The sequence below is a fragment of the Dreissena polymorpha genome, chromosome 3, assembly GCF_020536995.1.
Source record: "Dreissena polymorpha isolate Duluth1 chromosome 3, UMN_Dpol_1.0, whole genome shotgun sequence".
NCBI lineage: Eukaryota > Metazoa > Mollusca > Bivalvia > Myida > Dreissenidae > Dreissena > Dreissena polymorpha.
The window spans coordinates 76,816,630-76,840,118 of NC_068357.1; the positions used below are offsets into that span (position 1 = coordinate 76,816,630).

A 23,489-nucleotide genomic window follows, 5' to 3' on the forward strand; every position below is an offset into this window, starting at 1 on the left:
AATAGTTCCAAGCAAAGAAAGCATATATAAGAAATTTTAATTTGAAGTTTAAATTAAGAATTATGATGATATAATAAACAATACCCTTAATATGAATTCAACTTAAACTTATACTAAATTCAAACCAAAAATTACAAGTTACCTAATAAATACTCATCGTCCATAGTAAACGTATTTGGGTCCTTTGGAAACTCCACCCATAAGGGCCTCATTGGTGGAACACCTTTCTGCTCTCCCTCATAGAAGAGCGTGTACCAGAAGGGCAGGTAGGAGTAACGGGCCCTGATTGCGTCTCGAATGATCTTCATGTTTTCCTCGGGCTGCACGAATGGTTCCCGGCGTTTGGTGTCTACATGGGCATGGGCTCGGAAGAACGGCTGATAGGCGCCGGCCTGGGGGAGAAAAACTTAACTTTGTTTACTTGAGTCACATTCTAGGAAAACTGGGCTTATTGGAGGTGCATACTGTGTCAAAGATTAGCCTGCGCAAGAGGTGCATACGGTGTCCTCACAGATGAGCCTTTGCAAGAGGTGCATACGGTGTCGTCACAGATTAGCCTTTGCAAGAGGTGCATACGGTGTCCTCACAGATTAGCCTTTGCAAGAGGTGCATACGGTGTCGTCACAGATTAGCCTTTGCAAGAGGTGCATACGGTGTCGTCACAGATTAGCCTGTGCAAGAGTTGCATATGGTGTAGTCAGAGATAAGCCTGCGATAGAGGTGCATATGGTGTTGTCAGATATTAGCCTGTGCAATTCGCACTTTCAGATTTTATGGGTTTTTTTGCTTAATTTTGGTCTCTCTTAAATGAAAATCCCTTGTAGGTGGAAAGTGTCATCCCTGATAAGCCTGTGTGGACTGCATGGGCCTATCTGGGATGACATTTAACGCACATGTGTGGACTGCACGGGCCAATCTGGGATGACATTTAACGCACATGTGTGGACTGCACGGGCCAATCTGGGACTGCACGGGCCAATCTGGGACTGCACGGGCTAATCTGGGATGACATTTAACGCACATGTGTGGACTGCACGGGCCAATCTGGGATGACATTTAACGCACATGAGTGGACTGCACGGGGCTATCTGGGATGACATTTAACGCACATGTGTGGACTGCACGGGCCATTCTGGGATGACATTTAACGCACGTGTGTGGACTGCACGGGCCAATATGGGATGACATTTAACGCACATGTGTGGACTGCATGGGCCAATCTGGGATGACATTTAACGCACATGTGTGGACTGCACGGGCCAATCTTGGATGACATTTAACGCACATGTGTGGACTGCACGGGCCAATCTGGGATGACACTTAACGCACATGTGTGGACTGCACAGGCCAATCTGGGATGACATTTAACACACATGTATGGACTGCACGGGCCAATCTGGGACTGCACGGGCCAATATGGGATGACATTTAACGCACATGTGTGGACTGCACGGGCCAATCTGGGATGACATTTAACGCACATGTGTGGACTGCACGGGCCAATCTGGGATGACATTTAACCCACATGTGTGGACTGCATGGGCCAATCTGGGATGACATTTAATGCACATGTGTGGACTGCACGGGCCAATCTGGGATGACATTTAACGCACATGTGTGGACTGCACGGGCCAATCTGGGACTGCAAGGGCCAATCTGGGATGACATTTAACGCACATGTGTGGACTGCACGGGCTAATCTGGGATGACATTTAACGCACATGTGTGGACTGCACGGGCCAATCTGGGATGACATTTAACGCACATGTGTGGACTGCATGGGTCAATCTGGGATGACATTTAACGCACATGTGTGGACTGCACAGGCCAATCTGGGATGACATTTAACGCACATGTGTCTACTGCACGGGCCAATCTGAGATGACATTTAACGCACATGTGTGGACTGCACGGGCCAATCTGGGAGGACATTTAACGCACATGTGTGGACTGCACAGGCCAATCTGGGATGACACTTAACGCACATGTGTGGACTGCACGGGCCAATCTGGGATGACATTTAACGCACATGTGTGGACTGCACTGGCCAATCTAGGACTGCAGGGGCAAATCTGGGATGACATTTAACCCACATGTGTGGACTGCACGGGCCAATCTGGGATGACATTTAACACACATGTGTGGACTCCACGGGCCAATCTGGGATGACATTTAACGCACATTCTATGAGCCCAATTTGCCCAGAATGAGGCTAATGCGGACTGTTTGCCTTCTTTAACAGTATTTCACAGTTTTATTTAACAGTATTTCACAGTTTTATTTAACAGTATTTCACAGTTTTATTTTACAGTATTTCACAGTTTTATTTAACAGTATTTCACAGTTTTATTTAACAGTATTTCACAGTTTTATTTTCCAGTATTTCACAGTTTTATTTAACAGTATTTAACAGTATTTCAAAGTTTTATTTAACAGCATTTCACAGTTTTATTTAACAGTATTTCACAGTTTTATTTAACAGTATTTCACAGTTTTATTAAACAGTATTTCACAGTTTTATTTTAACAGTCCATTCCCCTTTGAAAGTTTTTCCCAATTTGGCAATTTTCCCAAACAAAGAATTTTCCTTGCACATGTTAACTAAACACAAGAGCTTGTCACAGTAGTGCCAAATCCCCGCCAAAATGTGTTTGCTTGTATGACAACATTTGTTTAAGAGAGTAGAATAATATTTGTAAAACATGGCAGCTGTGTCATCTATTTATATATCAAGGATCTATAAGTTATAAAGTTTTGGAATTATGCGTATATTTCTTGTTTCAAGTAAATCCCTTCAGTAGATTTAAAGTTATGCTCGGGACAAAAATTTACTTTGAAATTAACTAAAGGGAGATAATTCAAAACCTAAGGTAGAAAGAGTTATGGTTCTTACTTCTCCTACTTGCCATCTGTTTATATTTAAAGTTTCAAGTAAATCCATTCAGTAGATATTGAGTTATGCTCTGGACAAAAAATAACTTTAAAATTAAATAAAGGGAGATAATTCAACAAGAGATGTGTTTGTCAGAAACACAATGCCCCCTATTGCGCATTTAAAGCCATAAATTTGACCTTTGACCTTGAAGGATGACCTTGACCTTTCACCACTCAAAATGTACAGCTCCGTGAGATACACATGCATGCCAAATATCAAGTTGCTATCTTCAATATTCAAAAGTAATGACAAAACTTTATCGAAGGTTAAAGTTTTAGGAAAGAAAAATACAATGTTTTTTTACCTTTGACCTTGAAGGATGACCGTGACCTTGACTCACCACCCAAAATGTGCAGCTCCATGAGATACACATGCATGCCAAATATCAAGTTGCTATCTTTAATATTAAACAAGTATGCAAAATATGAAAGCAATATGTCAAGGGACAATGAAAATAAATGGGGTAGTACGAAAAGTTAACATTTGCACGCTAACGGAAACGGCACGGAAACAGAACGCCAACGTGAGTAGGGTAGCTCCACATATATATATAATTCATATATAATACTCGAGCTAAAAAGACCATTGAAATCCAAAACTTACAAAGCCAAAGGCACCATTTGCAACCGATTAAGCAAATTAATAACAAATAAACACAAAAGTGTGACGGAAAGACGGACAGACGGACGGACTGTCCGAGCACTATATGCCCTCCTTCGGGGACATAAAAAAAGAGCTGTCACCATATGCCACCTATAAATGCTTTGATAGAAGTTATGAGCATTTATCCAAACCTAAACGCAGATTTCGAAACCTAAACACGGACCCTAAGTTCAAGTTGAAGGTCACAGGGTTAAAAATGTGTGTGCGTATGGAAAGGCCTCAGCATACCAAATATGAAGGTTATATCTCAAGGGACATAGAATATGAAGGTTATATCTCAAGGGACAAAGTTATGAGCATTTTTCGAAACTTAAACGCAGATTTCGGAATCTCAACGTGGACCCTAAGTTCAAAGTCAAGGTCACAGGGGTGAAAATTTGTGTGTGTATGGAATGGCCTTGTCCATATACACATGCATACCAAATATGAAGGTTATATCTCAAGGGACATAGAAGTTATGAGCATTTTTTCTAAACTTACACGCAGATTTCGAAACTTAAACGCGGACCTAAAGTACAAGGTCAAGGTCACAGGGGTGAAAATTTTTGTGCGTATGGAAAGGCCTCGTCCATATACAGATGCATACCAAATATGAAGGTTATATCTCGAGGGACATTATGAGCATTTTTCGAAACCTAAACGCAAAGTGAGACGGAAAGACAAACGGACAGACAGACAGACAGACAGACGGACAGACAGACAGACAGACGGACGGACGGACAGTCCGATCATAATATGCCCCCTTTCCTTCCAAAGGAGGCATAAAAAACTAAGGTAGATAGAGTTATGATTCTTAGTCACTGCACTTTTCCTACTGGCCATCTGTTTACATTTCAAGTTTCAAGTAAATCCCTTCAGTAGATTTAGAGTTATGCTCCAGACAAAAATTAACTTTGAAATTAAATAAAGGGAGATAATTCAAAAACTAAGGTAGAGTTATGGTTCTTAGTCACGGCACTTCTTCTACTTGCCATCTGTTTATATTTAAAGTTTCATGTAAATCCCTTCAGTACATTTAGAGTTATGCTTCAGACACAAATTTACTTTAAAATTAAATAAAGGGAGATATTTCAAAAACTAGGGTAGATAGAGTTATGGTTCTTAGTCACTGCACTTCTCCTACTGGCCATCTGATTGTATTTAAAGTTTCAAGTAATCCCTTAAGTAGTATTAGAGCTATGCTCCAGACATAAATTTACTTTGAAATTATATTTAAGGGGAGATAATTCAAAAACTAAGGTAGATAGAGTTATGGTTCTTGGTCACTGCACTTCTCCTAGTTGCCATCTGTTTATATTTCAAGTTTCAAGAAATTTCTTCAGTAGATTTAGAGTTATGCTCCGGACAAAAATTCAATTTGATATTATATAAAAGGGGAGATAATTCAAAAACTAAGGTAGATAGAGCTATGGTTCTTGGTCACTGCACTTCTCCTAGTTGCCATCTGTTTATATTCTAAGTTTGAAGTAAATCCATTGAATAGATTTGCAGTTATGCTATAGACGGACATACGGACGGGACCAATTACTATATCCCCTCTGAAACAAATTTCGGCGAGGATAATAAAAGCCTCTATGGATAAACTCATACATTATTTGCCTAACAATCATAATGCTTTTAGCAAGCTAAACATTACCATATCAATGTGCATGGGCTTTTTTCAAGTTCAGTCTATTTGCATAGAAAAAACAATTGGCAATATTACTGTTTGAATGATGTTAATTGCTAACATGGTCTGATTTATATATCAGTGGATCTCTGTATAGCAATATTCAAATTCATATCCATTATGTTTGTCACTTCATACATTCTTCTGTAATGGCATTAGGGCTTCTAATGCAACTTTTTTCCGTATAATAAAGTCCGGCCTTTTCCCAAAACGCAAAAAAATACAAATTACAACATGTGTATTTACCAAAATTTACCATACAATATAATTACTTACCAAAATTTACAATTCAGTATGTAACTTTACCTAAATTAACCATAAAGTACTTGCCTGGTACCACCTGGTAAGCAGTTCCGTGTCTGGGTTCTTGAAGAAGCCCCCAATATCTGCCCCTGAGTGTGTGATGCCCACGAGGTTGAGGGACAGCATCATGGGGTTGGACACCTTCAGGTGAGACCAGTCACCCATGTTATCACCCGTCCAGGCAGAACCTACAAGGGTATACACACACATCGCAGTTTATCATACCTTAAGATCTGAAGCAAAATAGAAGAGTGCCAAGACCAGTTCTTTTTATCAATCCCCCTAATGTCCCTCATCACTGCGGACTTTCAACACAAAAATGTGTTAAATTTTTGCTACACTACAATGGCAAATAAGACAACTTGGCTAAACAAGAGCACCGCATAACAGGTGCCACGCTCATCTACGGATGCAGTTTTGAATAAATGAAAGCTTGTCAGATTTTTTTTTTTTTTTAAGGTCACAGTTACCTTGACCTTTGACCTAGTGACCCAAAAATGGGTGTGGCATGTAGAACTCATCAAGGTGCATCTACATATTAAGTTTCAAAGTTGTAGGTGGAAGCAATTTGATTTTAGAGCCAATGTTCAAAACCTTAACAAAATGTTGAGGTTTTAGCACGACGCAGAGCGGACGACATGATGAGCTGGCTGACAATACCTTGGGTTTTCTCCGAAAACGCCGAGTTAAAAATAAAAAGCCTTTATCACAAGTGTCAAAGTAACTACAGGGGCACACACACACACACACACTCTTACATGAGATAAAGTGTCTTTTAAGCTTTATTTTTACAAATTATTTTACTAGACGGAATTAAACTGTTTTTAATAGATATCTTTGGATATTTGTGGACTGATTCCAGCAACATTTCTTTATAATATTCACTAGTACATTAAAAGTGGCTTTATGCAGTATCAGCTATTACCTGCTGAGATAATGCCACCAGATTCGCCTAGTCATGACCAAAATCAATAAAGACATACATCTTTCTTTTATGTACTTATTTTATTTATTTATTTATTTCCATAGATGATATTTAGGATTATTAACATTAACTTCCTTACTGTCAAATGTTCCACAAGTTATTTAAGACTTTTTATAATAAAACAACACTTAATACTGTACACCTAAACTTGCACATTGACATCCATTAGTACTTTGTAAGATGACAGAGCTTGTAGGAGAACAGTTATAGAGGCAATGAAAATGCCAATAAGCGTTCTAAAAATCCTACCCCATCTCTGTGATCCAGCAAAGAAGGCACGAGTAAGCACAAAGAAGCGCTCCTGATTGTTACTACGCAGTAACTGGCCCTCAGCAGTGGCTTGTTGCTGAAAAGATGACAAAGAATGTTATCTTCTTAAAAAACTGGGCTTAAAGCGGTCCGCACAGGCTAATCAGGGACAACACTTTCCGCTTTTATGACATTTTTTGTTTAAAGGAAGTCTCTTTTTAGCAAAAAATCCAATTCAGGCGGAAAGTGTTGTCCCTGATTAGCCTGTGCAGACCGTACAGGCTAATCAGGGACAACACTTTATGCACATGCATTATGCCCAGTTTTCTCAGAACATGACTGAAATCCCCTTCAACTCACCACATAGAAGCCATACATATTATGTAAGTCTCTGTTCTCAAAGCCGTCCATGTGTTTCACGTCCTTGTGGAAGGTGATCTCAGGCCCGTTGAACACGGACGGCTCATTCATGTCATTCCACGTGAACAGACTGGGTGTGCTGCCCTTGTACTCCTCAAATAGGAACTTCGAGGCCCACCACTTGCGTACCTCCGGGTTGGTGAAGTCAGGCCAGCTGGAGGAACCTGGCAGGGAAACAGAAGCAAGTTTAGTTAACCCTTTACCACTTAGATACGTATTTTACACTTTACCACTTAGATACATATTTTACACTTTACCACTTAGATACGTATTTTACACTTTACCACTTAGATACATATTTTACACTTTACCACTTAGATACGTATTTTACACTTTACCACTTAGATACATATTTTACACTTTACCACTTAGAAACGTATTTTGACGTATTTGAAGTCCCTCAGGGCAATAAGAGAAGACATGTTCCGCTTGTATGGAACTTTCGTTTAAAGAAAGTCTGTTCCTTACGAAAATCCAGTTTAGGAGGAAAGTTATGTCCCTGATTAGCCTGGACAGACTGCACTGGCTAATCTGGAACAACACTTTATGAACCTGCATTAAACCGGTTACACCTCACTCACCAGGCCAGCACCACCCGTCGTAGTCTCCCCCGTCCTTGTTCTTGACGTTGTACCCCTTGTCGCGGGCCTCCACGTACACCCCGTAGTTGGAGTCGCTCTTTAGGTGGGGGTCCACTATGGTCACCATCTTGCGGCCCTTGCTCGCCACGTTGTTAATCATCTCCTCAGAGTTTGGGAACTTGGCCGGGTCCCACGTGAAATACCTGACAAACGTAAATTCCTGAATGTTAATTGCTATTTTTGATATACCTGTCAACATACAATACTAAAAATTAAATACTGCTAGTTAATTACTATACAAGAAATACCTGTCAAACATTAAATACTGAACGTTAATAACTACAGTAGAAACCCTCTAAACCGGATCCTCTCTAAACCGGAATCCTCTCTAAACCGGACACATTGTCCGGTCCCAATTTTTTTCCTATAAAACCATGAGTAAAATATCTCCTCAAGACCAGAATCCCCTCAATTCCAAATACCAGTCATTCTTTGGATCAACATTAGGTTATTCCATACGTAATTGTACCTCTCTAAACTGCTCAGGGTTGGTTTATTGCACCTCAGACCTAGTGTCAACAAGTTGTGAATAGCGGATTAATGACGCGTGAAATTAATAAAGGTGGTCGAAAAATTTGGGAGCTGTAAAAATCGCAAAACAATTTAAACATACTTGCCCTGTGATGTTCATATTGATCAATAGAGATGTTAACACTGATTATAATTACTGATAACAAACAAGGAGTTCTTTAGTGTGTTTTGTTTTTGATGTAGGACGCCGTGCTAAATTTTAATAATCTTAATGCAATTTAATTTTGTGTTGTTTATTACAATTGCTAATTTAGTGTCATATAAAAAGGGTGATTAGGCTATGTAATTGGCCATCTGAAAGTACAATAGTCAATGTCCCCTCTAAACCGGAATCCCCTCTAAACCGGAATTTCCCCTCAGTCCCGGGGGGGTCCGGTTTAGAGGGGTTCTACTGTAGTTTGTGATATACCTGTCAATATACAATACTGAATGGGAATAACTATTTTATGATATACCTGGAAAACATTAAAGGGACTGTCAACCACGAATGACGGAAAAACAAAAGTTGTAAAATACCGTATTCTTTTACAATTATTTGTTTATATTGATTAAAATATCACGACTGGTACATTAAATTACTTGAAAAAAGTTCATATTTTCAGTATATTTGGTAATAAAATTTCGCGATATGAAATTGAAAGAACGTCGCGAAAATAGGTGACATAACGGTATACACACTATAAATAACGCAAGTAGATTGATCATTTTCTGTATTAGATATATACAATTAACTAGCATGCACAATTTGCATTCCTGGGTTTACCACATAACGATGATGATCAATCTACGGGCGTTATGTATAGTTAACTAATAAGTTACCTGGTAGACATACCCAGTAAAATTTATTACCAAATATACTGAATATTTTAAGACTTTTCAACTTTTTTCAAGTAATGTTATATACCACTCGTATAATTTTAATCAATATAAACTAATAATTGTAAAAAAATACGGTATTTTACAACTTTTCTTTTGTACGTCGTAGTGGTTGACAGTCCCTTTAAATACTGATGTTATGTTCATAATTAATTTCCAATATACCTGTCAACATTCTTTTAACCATATGAATAATTCTAATTTAAATGGATACATTTCACCATTTTGATTGCTAAATGCCCACCTTTTTCCATTTGTGTGCTCAATATCAAGCCATATAACATCATAAGGAATGTCATATACATCAAAGTTTGCATCGACACTGAAATAGAAATGATAACATTCACTACCAAATCAGAACTGGCAAATTTTAATATCAATACTTAAAGCGCAATATTTGAGTACTAGATGCCCATCAGACACATGTAAAGCCACTGGTCAATCATGCCTATAATTAACAATCTGCACCATGCAAATGTTAACCTTTGCCCTTAAATGAGTCTTGACATTTGAAAATGGGGCACTGGAGTTTTGTAAGTCAATTGTGTAGTCAATGAATTTACAGTCCACACAAACTGTTCTCTTATGAAACATATGACCTTTAAATGTTACCTTGACCTTTGAGCTAAGAGACAGGTCTTACAGGCCACAAACCATCTGCACATGGTGAATATTTGTGGTAAGTTATGTATAATATAGTGGTATTAAAATTTTCAATGATGAATGATTAAGTTTCTGTCTGGACCAGCTGTGTGATCTTGATAATGGAGATAGAAAAATGCCTTATAAAGATAAAAGATAAATGATAAAGTTACACTCTTAACATAAAGTTTTATGGTCAACTTTAACATTGACATTAAAGTAAGACCTTGACCTTTGAATAAGGGACACAGTTATTATAAGTGACAGGCTGCCTCCATATGCATAAACTTTGAAATATATTGTGTTATAAAGTACATCAAGAATCATGACATTGGAGTCCACACAAGCTGTTTAATGGTCAAATTAAATCTTTGACCTCTAAGTGTGACCTTGACCTTTAAGGTAGGTGGAAGGTTGTTACACATGACAAGGCGTCTACTCATGATGGTCTATGTGATAAGTTATTTTAAAATTTCATGGATATTGACAGAGTAACAGTCTGGGCAAGACTATTGCCAAGCAAAAAAAACAAGTCCTCTACCGGTGAAACCAGAATTCTTGACATAAAAACAAAATAAACGAAGTGACGTGCATAATCTCCATATTGCCATCTATCCATGTTTCAAGTTTCATAAAAAAAATATGAAGAACTTTTAAAGTTATCGCAGGATCCACCATTTTCAGAATTTTTTTAGTCTTTTTGTTGCCATAGCAACCAGAATTCTTTATGTAGGAACAAAATGAAATGATGCACATAATTTCCATATTGCCATCTGTCCATGTTACAAGTTTCATGAAAAAATATGAAGAACTTTTAAAGTTATTGCAGGATCTAGAAAAGTGTGACAGACTGACTGACAGACAGAGCGCAAACCATAAGCCCCCTTCGGTTTCACCAGTGGGGGACAACAAGCATTTGTATGGCAAAATTTTACCTTTGTCCACTTAATGACAACTTGACCTTTGACTGGTTAAACTTACCTACTGAATGACAAAGTTTCAGTCCAAACCAGCTCGGAAATACACACACATACAGAGCTCCAGATAAGGTTTTGTGAAATTCTTAATGTTACTACCAGATCTTCAAAAATAATTCTTAACTCTGAAATTTTATTTTTAACGTTACTACTAAGTTTTGGAAAATAATTCTTAACTTTTCCAAACGATCTAAAAATATATAATAATGGTTATTTTCATGCAAAAAATCAAAATAAACATACTAGCAACTTTATTTATACGAGTTCAACAGTGTCTAGTCAGTATTATACAATTTTATTTTTCAAATACCTTCATATGCCCAAACTGTGCTTAGATTGCATGCCTTCGATGAATTTTTACATATTTCACAATTAAAACGGGTCCCCCCTATCAATCTTTTCAACGATTAGCCACAGGAATTGTCCCTTCCACTAGTTCAATGTTTTTTTTGTTTAAGTTTGAACCCGTCGTGTCGCGTTTTTTTAGCTTTTTCCGACTGTGTCGGCAACTGAACATACAACATCGTATAAGATCTTTTCTATTATGTCTTTCTTAACATTCAACTTCGGCTCACTTTGCGTACAATATGTTAAAGCGTGTTTTTGCACGCTTTGCAGTTTTTTAGGACTCTCTCTGGGCGCCGCCATTGTTTTTGACAGAGAGACTGTACAAGCCGCTTTTATTGGAAAAAATGCGCTTTGTTAAACAAACCCCATAACCATTCTATAAAAGCACCGAAAAGATCTTTAATACGCGAAATTCTCTAAAAAAAAATCGAAACGAACCGATGTAAAAATAATATTCGTAACTTGATTTTGTAATTCCTAATGGTACGACAAGATTTTAAAATAAATACGTAACGGACTTGAAAATAATTCGTAATTACGAAAATACGACCCTTATCTGGAGCTCTGCATATGCTCCAATTCACACTAGACCATTATGACAGCTATAACAAACTTTATGCAAGAGAGCATGACTGATATCTGCAGCAAACAGCAGTTAATTATGAATATATTATGAGCCAAATCAGATAATGTCAAACAGTGACAGATTCAAAATAAATTACCTTTTAACATCGTCTTGATCATTGTAGTTCCATCTACATTGGTGATATGAAATTCCAAACAACTGAAACAGAACAAGACTTGTCACTGTTAATTGAACTCAAACAAATTTTGACCTAAGAAAATAGTGACAAATCTTTTTCAAAACACAATTTAAATTATTTGTTGTTTTATTGACCATTTACTTACAACCTCATGTGTTAAAAAAAAGCCATTAATTGAAGTGTTTGAACAGAATACATATAGTTTGACAGTCTCATTGAAACAATACTTCTTACCTAATTATCATTTAAGAGAAATAATCACATGCTATTAAATAATTAATGTTCCAAGCAAAAGGGTATTGACATAACACATTCATATAAACCTCATATGAAAAATAAGGCTTAATGCATCTAAAAAAGTGTCAACCCAGATACGCCTGTGCAGTCTGCACAGGCTAATTAGGGATGAAAAGTTCTGCTTTACTGGAGTTTCTGGTTTAAACGAAGTAGAATCTAAATGAACATGCAGTCACTGTTCATCCGAATTACAGATGATGTTTGTAAATACGCTTCTACGTCACAGCACGTCGTGTTCCATTTAATAAATAAATAATGTCTTTTCTTCTGGTAAGTATGTATTATTATCGTGTTTTTAACCTATTTCAAATCCATATTGTTAAATACATTGCGAAATAAACTTAAATTGTTCAATAAACGCATAGAAAAGCACAGACAGTCGTTTGTTATTCATTATACGGTGCATTGACAACAATCCACTCATAATATTCACTCACCGGTTACATTACATACTACATTGTGTACATTGGCACTGACGAGTATACTGACGAGAAACACGTACAAACGATTTAAAATATATTTTGTTGTTCTTGTTTATAAATGGATACATGCACATTATAATCATTCAGCATATAAACATAACCATACAGCATATAAACATAAACATACAGCATATAAACATAAGCATACAGCATATAAACCTACAGCATATAAACATAAACATACAACGTATACTCTGATACTTTCTCAACCATTCTTCAAGGTCGTAGAAGGCTTTGTAGTCGCTACATCCAGTGTCCTCGAGGAATCATCGTACTTCTTCTAGTGCTTTTCTTGCGTCACTGGCAGTTCCAGGGAGTCGTATGGGCCTGTTGGCGTCTTCTTCTTCGGCGTCTTCATTGTCGATGTTGATTTCTAGATGGTTCCTTCGTTCCTCTTCTTCTCGTAGAATGTCGCTGCATATGTCGTCATCTGTTGGCATCCCATGGCATTCCAGGTGGTCGTCGTGTTGAACACATTCTGCGAAGCTGATGGCGTTCATTGATTCCGGGGGTTCGGCAGTCTCCATTGGTTTCTCGGGCGCGGTCTCCATTGGTTTCTCGGGCGCGGTCCACTTTGTGAACCCTGCTTTAGCAAAGCAGTTCCGGATTGTGACTTCCGTTACACAGTTCCATGCCTTGGTCAGCATGTGCATGGCATCCAGCAGAGTAAGCTTCTTAGCGATTTCCGCTGCTGACATGGTGTTCTGGTCAATGTCTTCTATCATCTTCTTTACCACCTGTCGGCGATATAGGGACTTGAGGTTTCTAATGATACCCTGATCGCATGGCTGTATGAGGGATGTTGTGTTTGGTGGCAGAAAACTCAGTGTTACATTGCTGAGTATTGTGGCTGCGTCATGGGGAGGGGCTGAGCAGTTATCCATGAGGAGGATGACCTTCCTCTTCTGAATCCTCATGTCCTTGTTGAAGGCCGTCAGCCATTGTGTGAATATGGCCCCCGTCATCCACTCATTTCAGTTGCTGTCGTATACGACAGGCAATGACTTCTCCCCCGGAGGCAGCATGGTTGTGGGCTTTTTCTGATGATGAGTAGCTGCCGTTTGTTCGTACCCATCATGTTGCAGGCGACCATGGCAGTTATCCGGTCCTTTTTTTTTGCTTCCGGCCACCGCCTCTTCTTTGCTGACTAGCGTCCCGTCAAGTAAAGCCCTGTAGTATATGCCCGTCTTGTTCGCGTTGTATATATCGTCCTCCTCATAGTTCTTCAGGATGTCTGGAAGAACGTGTTTGATGTAGTGGTCAGCTTCTGATATCCGCATCTTTTTTCTCGCCATGTAGCTTTTTTAATACGATGTTATTTCGCTCTTTCCATCGAGATAACCACCCGCTAGACGGCTTGAATTCGGGCTTGTCCAGCGTCTTTGCCAGGTCACAGGCTTTTTCTTCGAGAACAGGCCCAGACACTGGGATGTCTCTTGACCTGGCATTTGTGAACCAGGTTGTGAGCGCTACTTCCACATCAGCCGCTTTCCCAGAATGATGACATTTTCGTTCCGGGTTAGCATTAGACTCATATTCCTCCATTATGTTGGCTCGATTGGAGGATATACGAGACACTTGACCTTGGGAGCATCCCATCTTCTGCGCTATTTGTGTCTGCGGCATTTTCTGGTCTAGCAGTTTGATGACTTCATTTTTGTCAGCAAGGCTGAGATCGTTGCGTTTTCGCTTGTTTGACATCATGTTTAGATATGATTTACTGTGACACAGTCGTGCAGGTTTATATACACGAACTGAGAATATAGTGTCACATTTCATCACCTTTTGCAAACTGTCGAGCAAGACACGTCAACAGTTTGTTTTCGGCAACACACTCTTTAATTGTTTCTAAGCAACAACAAACTGTTGAAATGTGTTACTCGACAGTTTGCATTCGAAAGTTGCGCCTGACTGCACACCGGAGACTCCAGTGTTTGCATTGTACATGCTCACATACTACATCTGTTAGTCATGTGACGCTAAACAGACGCTGCATACATGCATGGTGTGAAATGAAAACAAAGGCTGTCAATTGAGCGCGTCTGTCAAAATCATCAATACGATTCGTATCCTTGGAGATTTTATGACATTCTTTGCTGGATTATAGTGTACACTAGAAAATTGGCTATTCAATTAACCGAATTACGCCATATTTTCTATCAGAATATGTGGAATATTTACAACGGGAAGAGATGCAAATGGTTTGGTGTTTTCAATTTCTATTCAATTAACCGAATTATTTGATTATCCGATATTCAATTAATGCAGTGCCACTAAAGGTCCCTGCATGCTCTTTTATAGAATTTTCTGTCTAAAAGAAATCCCTTCAAAATGAAAATCAAGCCAAGGCAGGAAAAGTTGTCCAAGACTGCAAAGTCTAATCTGCTACGCTACTTTACAAACACAAATTTTTTAAGTAAAATTCATTTTAATTATTAAATACTTACCTGTTATCTCTAGCTAATCCCTTTCCAGGGAGTTAATTATCCGGAAAACTTTAAGCGCCGGGAATCATCCACCTCCAACAAAGAAAACCAAGTCAGGCTAAACATAGTACAATGTAACCTAACCGGAAAACAAGAACAACAACTCATCTTTCCTTTACAAAAACATAAAATGTCGATGAGCGGGGTGGGAGGTGGGACTAACCGATAACAGGTAAGTATTTAATAATTAAAATGAATTTACTTTTAAAATTTGTTTTAATATCATAAATAATTACCTGTTATCTCTAGCTGATTTTGCAGCTGCGGCGGGAAGATTCGCATATTTTTTCCCATCACAGCAGAACCCATATTTAGGGTTTTTCAGCCAGAGATAGTAGATCATGTCCTCAGATTATCTTCGTTAGTACCATATTGTACGTACTTAATTCTCGGATGGCCTAGAGTACTTACGCCATAGAAGAAATTACAGTTTGAGCCACAACAAGAGGACCCAACATATACAAATTGTCTTGTTGGCACTTAAGAGAACGAAGATAAAAAGAGGAGAAGGTGGTAGGATTCCTCCAGAAAGCAGCTTGAAGCACTTCAGACAGTGGGGTATAATTAATATAAGCCCACGAAGCCGAAAAAGCTCTTAATTCATGCGGTCTTATCTTAAACAGGGATAAATCACTGGATGAAAGAGAAGAATAAGCTTTCTTAATTGTCGAGGCTATCCAACGGGAAATAGAAGCCGCAGACACATCGCCCCCCCCTTTTAATGGAATGAAAAGTCTTTTACGAGAACCTCCAATAAACTTTACTCTCTTAAGGTAGAACTTCAAAGCCCTTACCGGGCAAAGGAGTCTATCATCATCTTCATGTCCACAAGTTCTAGAAAGACTTGGAACTTTGAAGGGTTTGGAAACCATAGAGGGAAGTTGATTTTTATCAAGAAATCCTGGCTGACATAATGAATTTCACTTCTCCGTTTGGACGAAGCCATAGTAAGAAGAAAAACGGTCTTCCAGGTTAGGAACTGTAAAGAAGCCTGATCAAGAGGTTCATAGGGAGCCTTAGTAAGCGAACCAAGTACACAAGCTAAATCCCATTTAGGAGCCAGTGTTCGAGATACAGGACGTTTAAGTTCCATAGCTCTAATCAGTTCCGAAATCGCTGGATCAGTGCAGATTTGTGATGACTTAGTAAAAACAAATGTATGCAAAATCATAGATCTGTATCCTTTGATAGAGCTAAGAGAAAGTTTCTTATCATCAAAAAGATAGATGAGAAAATCCGCTATGCGTCTAGCAGAGGGATTGAGGGGATCAATTTTCCCTCGAATACACCAATTAGAGAAGAGTTTCCAGTGAGCATCATAGACTGCTCTGGTGGATTTTCTCCTTGCAGAAGCAACAAGGGTTGAAGCCCTGACAGAAAAACATTTCTTCTGCAGAGATTGCCTGATAATGGCCAGACGTGTAAGTGGAACATTACTGGATCCGCATGTAGTCTGCCGCTTTGAGATAGAAGATCTGACCTGTGAGGAAGTTTCCTGGGATAATCGTACAGGAGACTGAGAAGATCGTTGAACCAAGATCTCCTGGGCCACCAAGGGGCAATCAGGAGTATCCGGCATGAGCTCACCCTGATTTTCACCAATATTTGGGGAATTAGAATGGGTGGGGGATAGGCGTAAGCTTCCAGTTGGTTCCAAGCGAACGAAAGCGCATCTATTGCCCACGCTGCTGGATAGTAAACTGGACTCACATACAGAGGTAGTCTGTAGTTGTGTCTGGTCGCAAATAGATCGACCAGGGGATAACCGAACTTGAAAAAGATCTGGTTGGTCACTTCTTGATGAAGTGTCCATTCCGATGGAAGTATCTGGTGTTTGCGAGACAACCCATCTGCCAGGGCGTTGAGGCGACCTGGTATGTATTTGGCCAGAATAAAAATGTTGAGTGTTTTGCAAAAAACAAGTAATTTCTTGGTTTCCAGATACAGGGATTGAGAATGTGTTCCCCCCTGTGCCTGGATGTAAGCCACCACCGATGTGTTGTCTGTTGACACCATCATACAAGAGTCTCGAAGATGTGACTGGAAATGAGATACAGCTAGAAATACTGCTAGCATTTCTAGATTGTTGATATGAAGGTGAGATTCCTGATGAGACCACAACCCTGAAACTATTAGACCGAGAGGTTCCAGGTGAGAACCCCATCCTTCCTTGCTCGCATCCGTGATTAGATGTAATGACGATTGCTGAGGAAGAAGTGGTACTCCTGCTAAGAGAGTCTCCTCGTCTAGCCACCACTGAAGATGAGACACTAGGGAAGGTTGGATTGGAATCTGTTTTAACAGATTGCCCGGAGACGATTTCCAACAAGCTGAGAGATAATGCTGAAGAGGTCGTAGGAATAGACGTCCCAACTGCACAAAGTCTGCTACTGAGCTCAGGATACCATTGAGAGATAGGAATTCTTGACCTGTTATATGAGATTGGGACAAAACCCAGTTGACCTTTACCAGAAGGTCTGATACACGTTGACATGACACTCTGACCCGATTGATGTGTGTCAAGAAATTCATTCCCACGAAAGTGACGTCCTGAGAAAGAATGAGGTCTGATTTGTCTGCATTGAGAAGGAGTCTTAAAGAGAGGAGTTCTTTCCAAGAGAATTCTAGGTTGGTCAGAAGTAAATGACGATCGAGCTGGTGTAAGAGCCAGTCGTCGAAATACTGAAGAAGAACAATCCCGTGAAATCGGAGGTGAGCTCCGACTGCAGCCATTAGTTTGGTAAAAACTCGTGGGGCAGTCGCCAACCCAAATGGCATGGCCCGGAACTGGTAGACTTGGCCATGAAAGGCGAATCGAAGGTACTTCCGAAAGTTGGGATGTATAGGAACATGGAAGTACGCATCTTCCAGATCCAAAGACACCCCCCAGTGCAGGGGTTTGATGGAGTTCCGTATGTAGGAAGGAGTCTCCATTTTGAAAGTTGGTTTGAGAAGGTACATGTTTAACACTTTTAAATCTATTACTGGTCTCCAGGAACCATTTTTCTTTTGAACAAGAAAAAGACGACTGTAGAATCCTGGAGAATAAGGATCTTGAACCCTTTCTACTGCCTGTTTTTCCAAGAGCCCGAGAATGGACTGTGGAATATGTGGATGCTGAGATACCAGTTCTATCGGAACGCGAAAAAGTGAAGGCCTTTTTTCGAATTGAAAAGTCAGGCCTTTTGTAACCAGAGAATGAACCCATGCGTAAGAAGTAATTTGAAGCCATTGGTTTGAAAAATGGAAAAGTCTGGCCCCGACTGGTATTTCCGGAGGTTGTGGAGGTAGAAAGGGTAGGGGCCTAGGGCTGATAAGGAGGCGGTACGCCCTTGCCAGCAGAAGGTTTGAAATTCCTCTGATCCAGCTTGGGTTTGTTCTTTTTCCCAGAATCTCTACCAGAAAACTTCTTAGAAAAAGAAGGTCTGTTATAGGAAGAAGGCCTGTTAGGACCCGACCGTGGATTAACAGCAGGTCTTTTAGAGAAAAGATTGTTTCCTTCTTGGGTGCTGGAACTGCTGGTGGCCTAAAAGAAGGCTGCTTAAAGGCTCCTTGGCATTGTCCATAATTGTTTCTAGCTAAAGAAGCATGAAGTTGGTCATCCTTGTCAGCTGTGATAGCTTCTTGTATCCTTCCACCAAAAAGGAAACCTGGTGTGAGAGGAGCTGTTCTGAGCGAGTTCATACCTGGTTCTAAGAGAAAATCTTTAGGTAAAGATGAAAGGATAAGATCTCTACGAATCCTTAACATCTCAGACATTGAACAGCAGCATTATGTGAAAGGGATAATGCTGTTCGTGATAGGTGGATCAATAAATCCAGAAGTTCTTCCGGAACTGAATCAGACCAATCACAAACCAAGTGTAACAAGGTTGCTAGCATTAAGTCTACCTGGTTGGATAGACCTAACGATCTTCGCTCTCTACTTTCCCAATGTTCTATCATGGAAAAAGGGACAGACACTGAAGTAGATGAACTAGGCATCGTAAGCAACAGCTTATTGATGTCTGGATCCTGCGATGGTAATTTAGAACAATCTAAACCGGAAGTCAGATCGGGTACTGGTGGTTTGTAGTTACGTTCCTGAAGTTTAGACTCCGCAAAATCCTTCGGTACTTTCCACATATCTCCTCGTTTAGGAATTGTTTTATACACTGATTCCAACGATTCAAAAACAGATAAGACAGTAGTACCAATCGAAAGGCGTGTATCCAAGCGGGAACGCGCCTTAGTAACCATGGTGGGATCAAATGTACGAACGAGTTGTTTAGTGATCGAGATTGTCGAATTAGAAGAAGTCTCCACAGGTCGTGGACACAACTCTTCACCCAGAGTCTGGAATATCAGCTCAGAAATTTGATTACTGGAAGCCAAAAATTTATCCGTATCAATGTCCGCATCCGATTCAGCTTCACTCTCTACAGGAACAGAGGTGGGTAGAGAAACAGCAGGAACAGGAATGAAACTATCTTGTGCCAGATTGTCTGGTAAAGATGAATGATAATCCACTACGTCAGCAATTTGATAATGCTTATCAGCATTGACCGGTACAAAATGACCAGACGCATTCTGTACCCATAGAACATAAGGATTCGAATGGGTAGCATTAGGGGGTATATGACTAGATACGGTCGAAGACACCCGTGGTGCTGATAGTGTAGCAGTAGGTGTTAGCTGCGCTCCTGAAGTTCCAACATGTGTGGCTATTAACATGGGAGCCGACACATGTGGTGAGGAAACATGTGATTCCATAAAGGAATAAGACGGTGTTAGACTATCCGAATGGTAGGTACGATGTCTACGTGAGGTTTGTCGACGTGCTCGTTTTCTGCTATGTCGCGATCTGGATCAGCTGCCATGTCAAGATGTAGATCGGCTGCGATGAGACCGGGATCTTCTGGAAAAGCGCCTCCGTGAACGACGACGTGATCGCTTAGGCGCGTAGCGGCGATGAGAATCACTCAACGAAGATGCGCTTGTCCGATGTCTACTCCTTGATGACGAAGATTCATTCGTCGATGAAGAGTTGGAAGAAGAGTAATCAGATGATGAAGATCGATGCCTTCTTCTGACTGTTGACCGGTGACCGGACCGGTGAAGGTGACCGGACCGGTCACCGATGACCAGACCGGAACGGTGACCGGACCGGACCAGTGACCAGACCGGACTGGTGACCGAACCGGTGACCGGGCCGGACCGGTGACCGGCCAGTCATATCATGACCGGACCGGACCGGTGACCGGCCAGTCATATCATGACCGGACCGGTGACCCGCCGGTCATATCATGACCGCTTACGTCACCGGCCAAAGACTGTAGAATGGTGGCTGCAATTTGGTCAGACATTGATTGACCCGTAGGTCCACGATCAATGTCGCCGGTATGTATGGTGGGAGTCATACGGTCAGATGATGACCGACAGACAACACCACCATCGTGCCCGGTATCCGGTGACTGAAATGTCAGCTGGTCATCCGTGACCAGTGAAGTCACCGGATAATCAACGTCCGTTAGAGGTTCGTGGCATTTGCGGCTGATCGACGTCCGACGGCGACCAGCTTGTGTCCATATGTCGTAAGACCATACGTCGCACACCGCACACTTTTTAAGTAGAGTACAACCGGTACATGCCAGGCAAGTGTCGTGAAAATCCCACCTTGCCTTGATGTGACCACACGAACCTCTCTTTGGTAAGTTCATTTCTGAAAACAAAAGAAACAGAAAGAGCCTACAACAGACAAAAACCAATTGTTAAATTTAAAGCACAATGTTCATAAACAAACGCTGTACAAATGCCCTCAATTATTTATTGAGGAAAAAGGCACGAAGTCCTCGTGGATTACCTATAGAAGGAAATGGAACGAAAACCTCGTGGTGCACATGCTCATGTACATGAGCACTATAAACAACGATACCCAGCAAAAGCAGAATTATAACAAAAAACTGCAATAAAAAGTATAAAAAAGTAAACCAAATAATATACAGAAAAGATAAATAAAATTTATCCCTCAAACTTCGAAAATAAACACGATTAAAAGAACGAAAAAGTCCTGAGCCAAAATAGGCGTGCCCTCGCGGTTATCCAGAAAGGAAAGATGAGTTGTTGTTCTTGTTTTCCGGTTAGGTTACATTGTACTATGTTTAGCCTGACTTGGTTTTCTTTGTTGGAGGTGGATGATTCCCGGCACTTAAAGTTTTCCGGATAATTAAATCCCTGGAAAGGGATTAGCTAGAGATAACAGGTAATTATTTATGATATTAAAATGCATTAAGCCCTATTTTCCAAGAGAGCAGATCATATGATTTTTATAAGTACCTAAACACCCTTCATATGAGCACGTTCATTATTTAATGGCATGTAATAATTTCCATTAAATTCAAATAATAATTAATATTTCAAAAAAAAGGGGGAAATTTAGAAAGATTATATTAAAGATTGCTGGATGCCCTACCGGTGGGAGGTTGGTGGTGCCGGTGAGCTGGGCGTACTGATAGAACACGTCCTGGGCGGTGGGGCCCAGCATGATGAACACGTCTACCACCCCGCTCTCAGAGATCCAGTGGGTGTCAGTCTGGGGCAGCTCCTTACTGCCACCACCCACCATGTCCGCTATCTTGGACAGGAAGTTCTGAAATAAAGTGAACGGCTGATGAGGCAGGGCTAAGTCAACAGATCTTGCTTTAAAGCTGCTTTTTTTTAAACGAGTTAAGAAATTTTTATGGTATGTGAGCCATTTGGCGTGGGTTTTTGTTATTTCCAAGACAATTTAAATGTGTAATAAAAAGCAGTAAAAATCTTTTTCTTTTTTTTTTTTAAAACAAAATCAAAGACGATTGCATGATGATATGATAATTTTAGAGATTGGTAATTCAAAGAATGAGTAACAGATTTAAAAAGCACATACCTTGTCAGCTGTGTTTGAGGAAATGTCGATCCACGTCTCAGCTGCATTGTGCCAGAATATGCCTACTGTGCGTTTCTCACTGTAATATGACTCAAGTTCTGAGAAAACTGGGCATAATGCATGTGCGTAAAGTGTCGTCCCAGATTAGCCTGTGCAGTCCGCACAGGCTAATCAGGGACGACACTTTCTGCCTCAATTGAATTTTTGCTAAGAAGAGACTTCATTTTAACAAAAAATTTCATAAAAGATTAAAGTGTTATCCCTGATTAGCCTGTACGGATTGCACAGGCTAATCTGGGACGACACTTTACGCACAGGCATTTAGCCCAGTTTTCTCACTATTATATTATCGCAAAGGGAGCGGTGGTTATTTTATTGCAATTTTTTTGTTTTTAACTATACAAGGCCTTAATACATGTATTGACAAATTCAAGGAATTTTAGGGCCCATTTTTGCAGTTTCAAATTCAAGGTTTTAAAACTTGCGCACATAATTCAAGGACTTTTCATCCAAAGTGCAAACCCTGTATACAGATACACATTTTACAAATGAACAGATAAGAAAATGCCATTTTCATGCTTCCTCGTTGGATGTCAGGGCCCATTGTTATTTAACATTAACCCATTTATGCCTAGTGGACTCTCCCTACCTTCTAAATGAGATCAATTTATTTCCAAAATTAGGGATGTCTAGTATACTTATTTTTATATTTAGAACAATTCTTACAGAAATTGCTTTAGGCAAACAGCGTAGACCCAGATGAGATGCCACATCATGTGGCATCTCATCTGGGTCTACGCTGTTTGCCAAGGCAATTTCTAGACGCTAGGCATAAATGGGTTAACAGGCATGTTTACATTGAAAAACAATTTTCAAACAAGCATTATATTCCAAGTATCATCATCTATGATTTCTCATTTCAGTGATTGTATTCCATTCCATGATAATCTTTTGCATCCATTATTTTTAGAAACATCTAGATCAAAAGCATTAATTTTTTAACAATGCGATTCAATTGATGAAGCAAAATACAATTTGTAAACCAGTTGCATACAATTTTTGAAACACACAATATTAAGTTGCTAGCATCACACTGGCCTACGACAAATTGTTATTCACAAATGAGAGCTTATTGCAACAGTTTTCTCGAAGGTCAATATTTTTTATAGGACAAAGCCCAGTTATAAACAAAGGCTGTTTGTAAGCCATGCATGCCCCCCATATGGGCTGTCAGTTGTAGTGGCACCCATTGTGTGAATACGTTTTTTGTCACTGTGACCTTGACCTTTGACCTAGTGACCTGAAAATCAATAGGGGT

At 39.9% G+C, this 23,489-nt stretch overlaps 1 protein-coding gene across 4 annotated transcripts in view; it reads right to left on the reverse strand.

Annotated features, from left to right (window-relative positions):
* LOC127874831 (neutral alpha-glucosidase AB-like) overlaps window positions 1–23,489 on the reverse strand; it is a 67,607-nt gene that overhangs the window by 14,114 nt on the left and 30,004 nt on the right. For all 4 annotated transcript variants that reach the window (XR_008047125.1, XR_008047124.1, XM_052419464.1 and 1 more), the window contains exons 9-17: window positions 22,172–22,250; window positions 21,719–21,895; window positions 11,962–12,023; window positions 9,517–9,594; window positions 7,806–8,008; window positions 7,165–7,388; window positions 6,805–6,901; window positions 5,598–5,758; window positions 143–392 (exon numbers count right to left, since the gene is read on the reverse strand). Coding sequence is in view for 2 of the 4 variants with exons in the window: in XM_052419464.1 (XP_052275424.1) it covers window positions 143–392; window positions 5,598–5,758; window positions 6,805–6,901; window positions 7,165–7,388; window positions 7,806–8,008; window positions 9,517–9,594; window positions 11,962–12,023; window positions 21,719–21,895; window positions 22,172–22,250 (1,331 nt within the window). In the remaining 2 variants the exon portion in view is untranslated. The remainder of the gene's footprint in view (window positions 1–142; window positions 393–5,597; window positions 5,759–6,804; window positions 6,902–7,164; window positions 7,389–7,805; window positions 8,009–9,516; window positions 9,595–11,961; window positions 12,024–21,718; window positions 21,896–22,171; window positions 22,251–23,489) is intronic.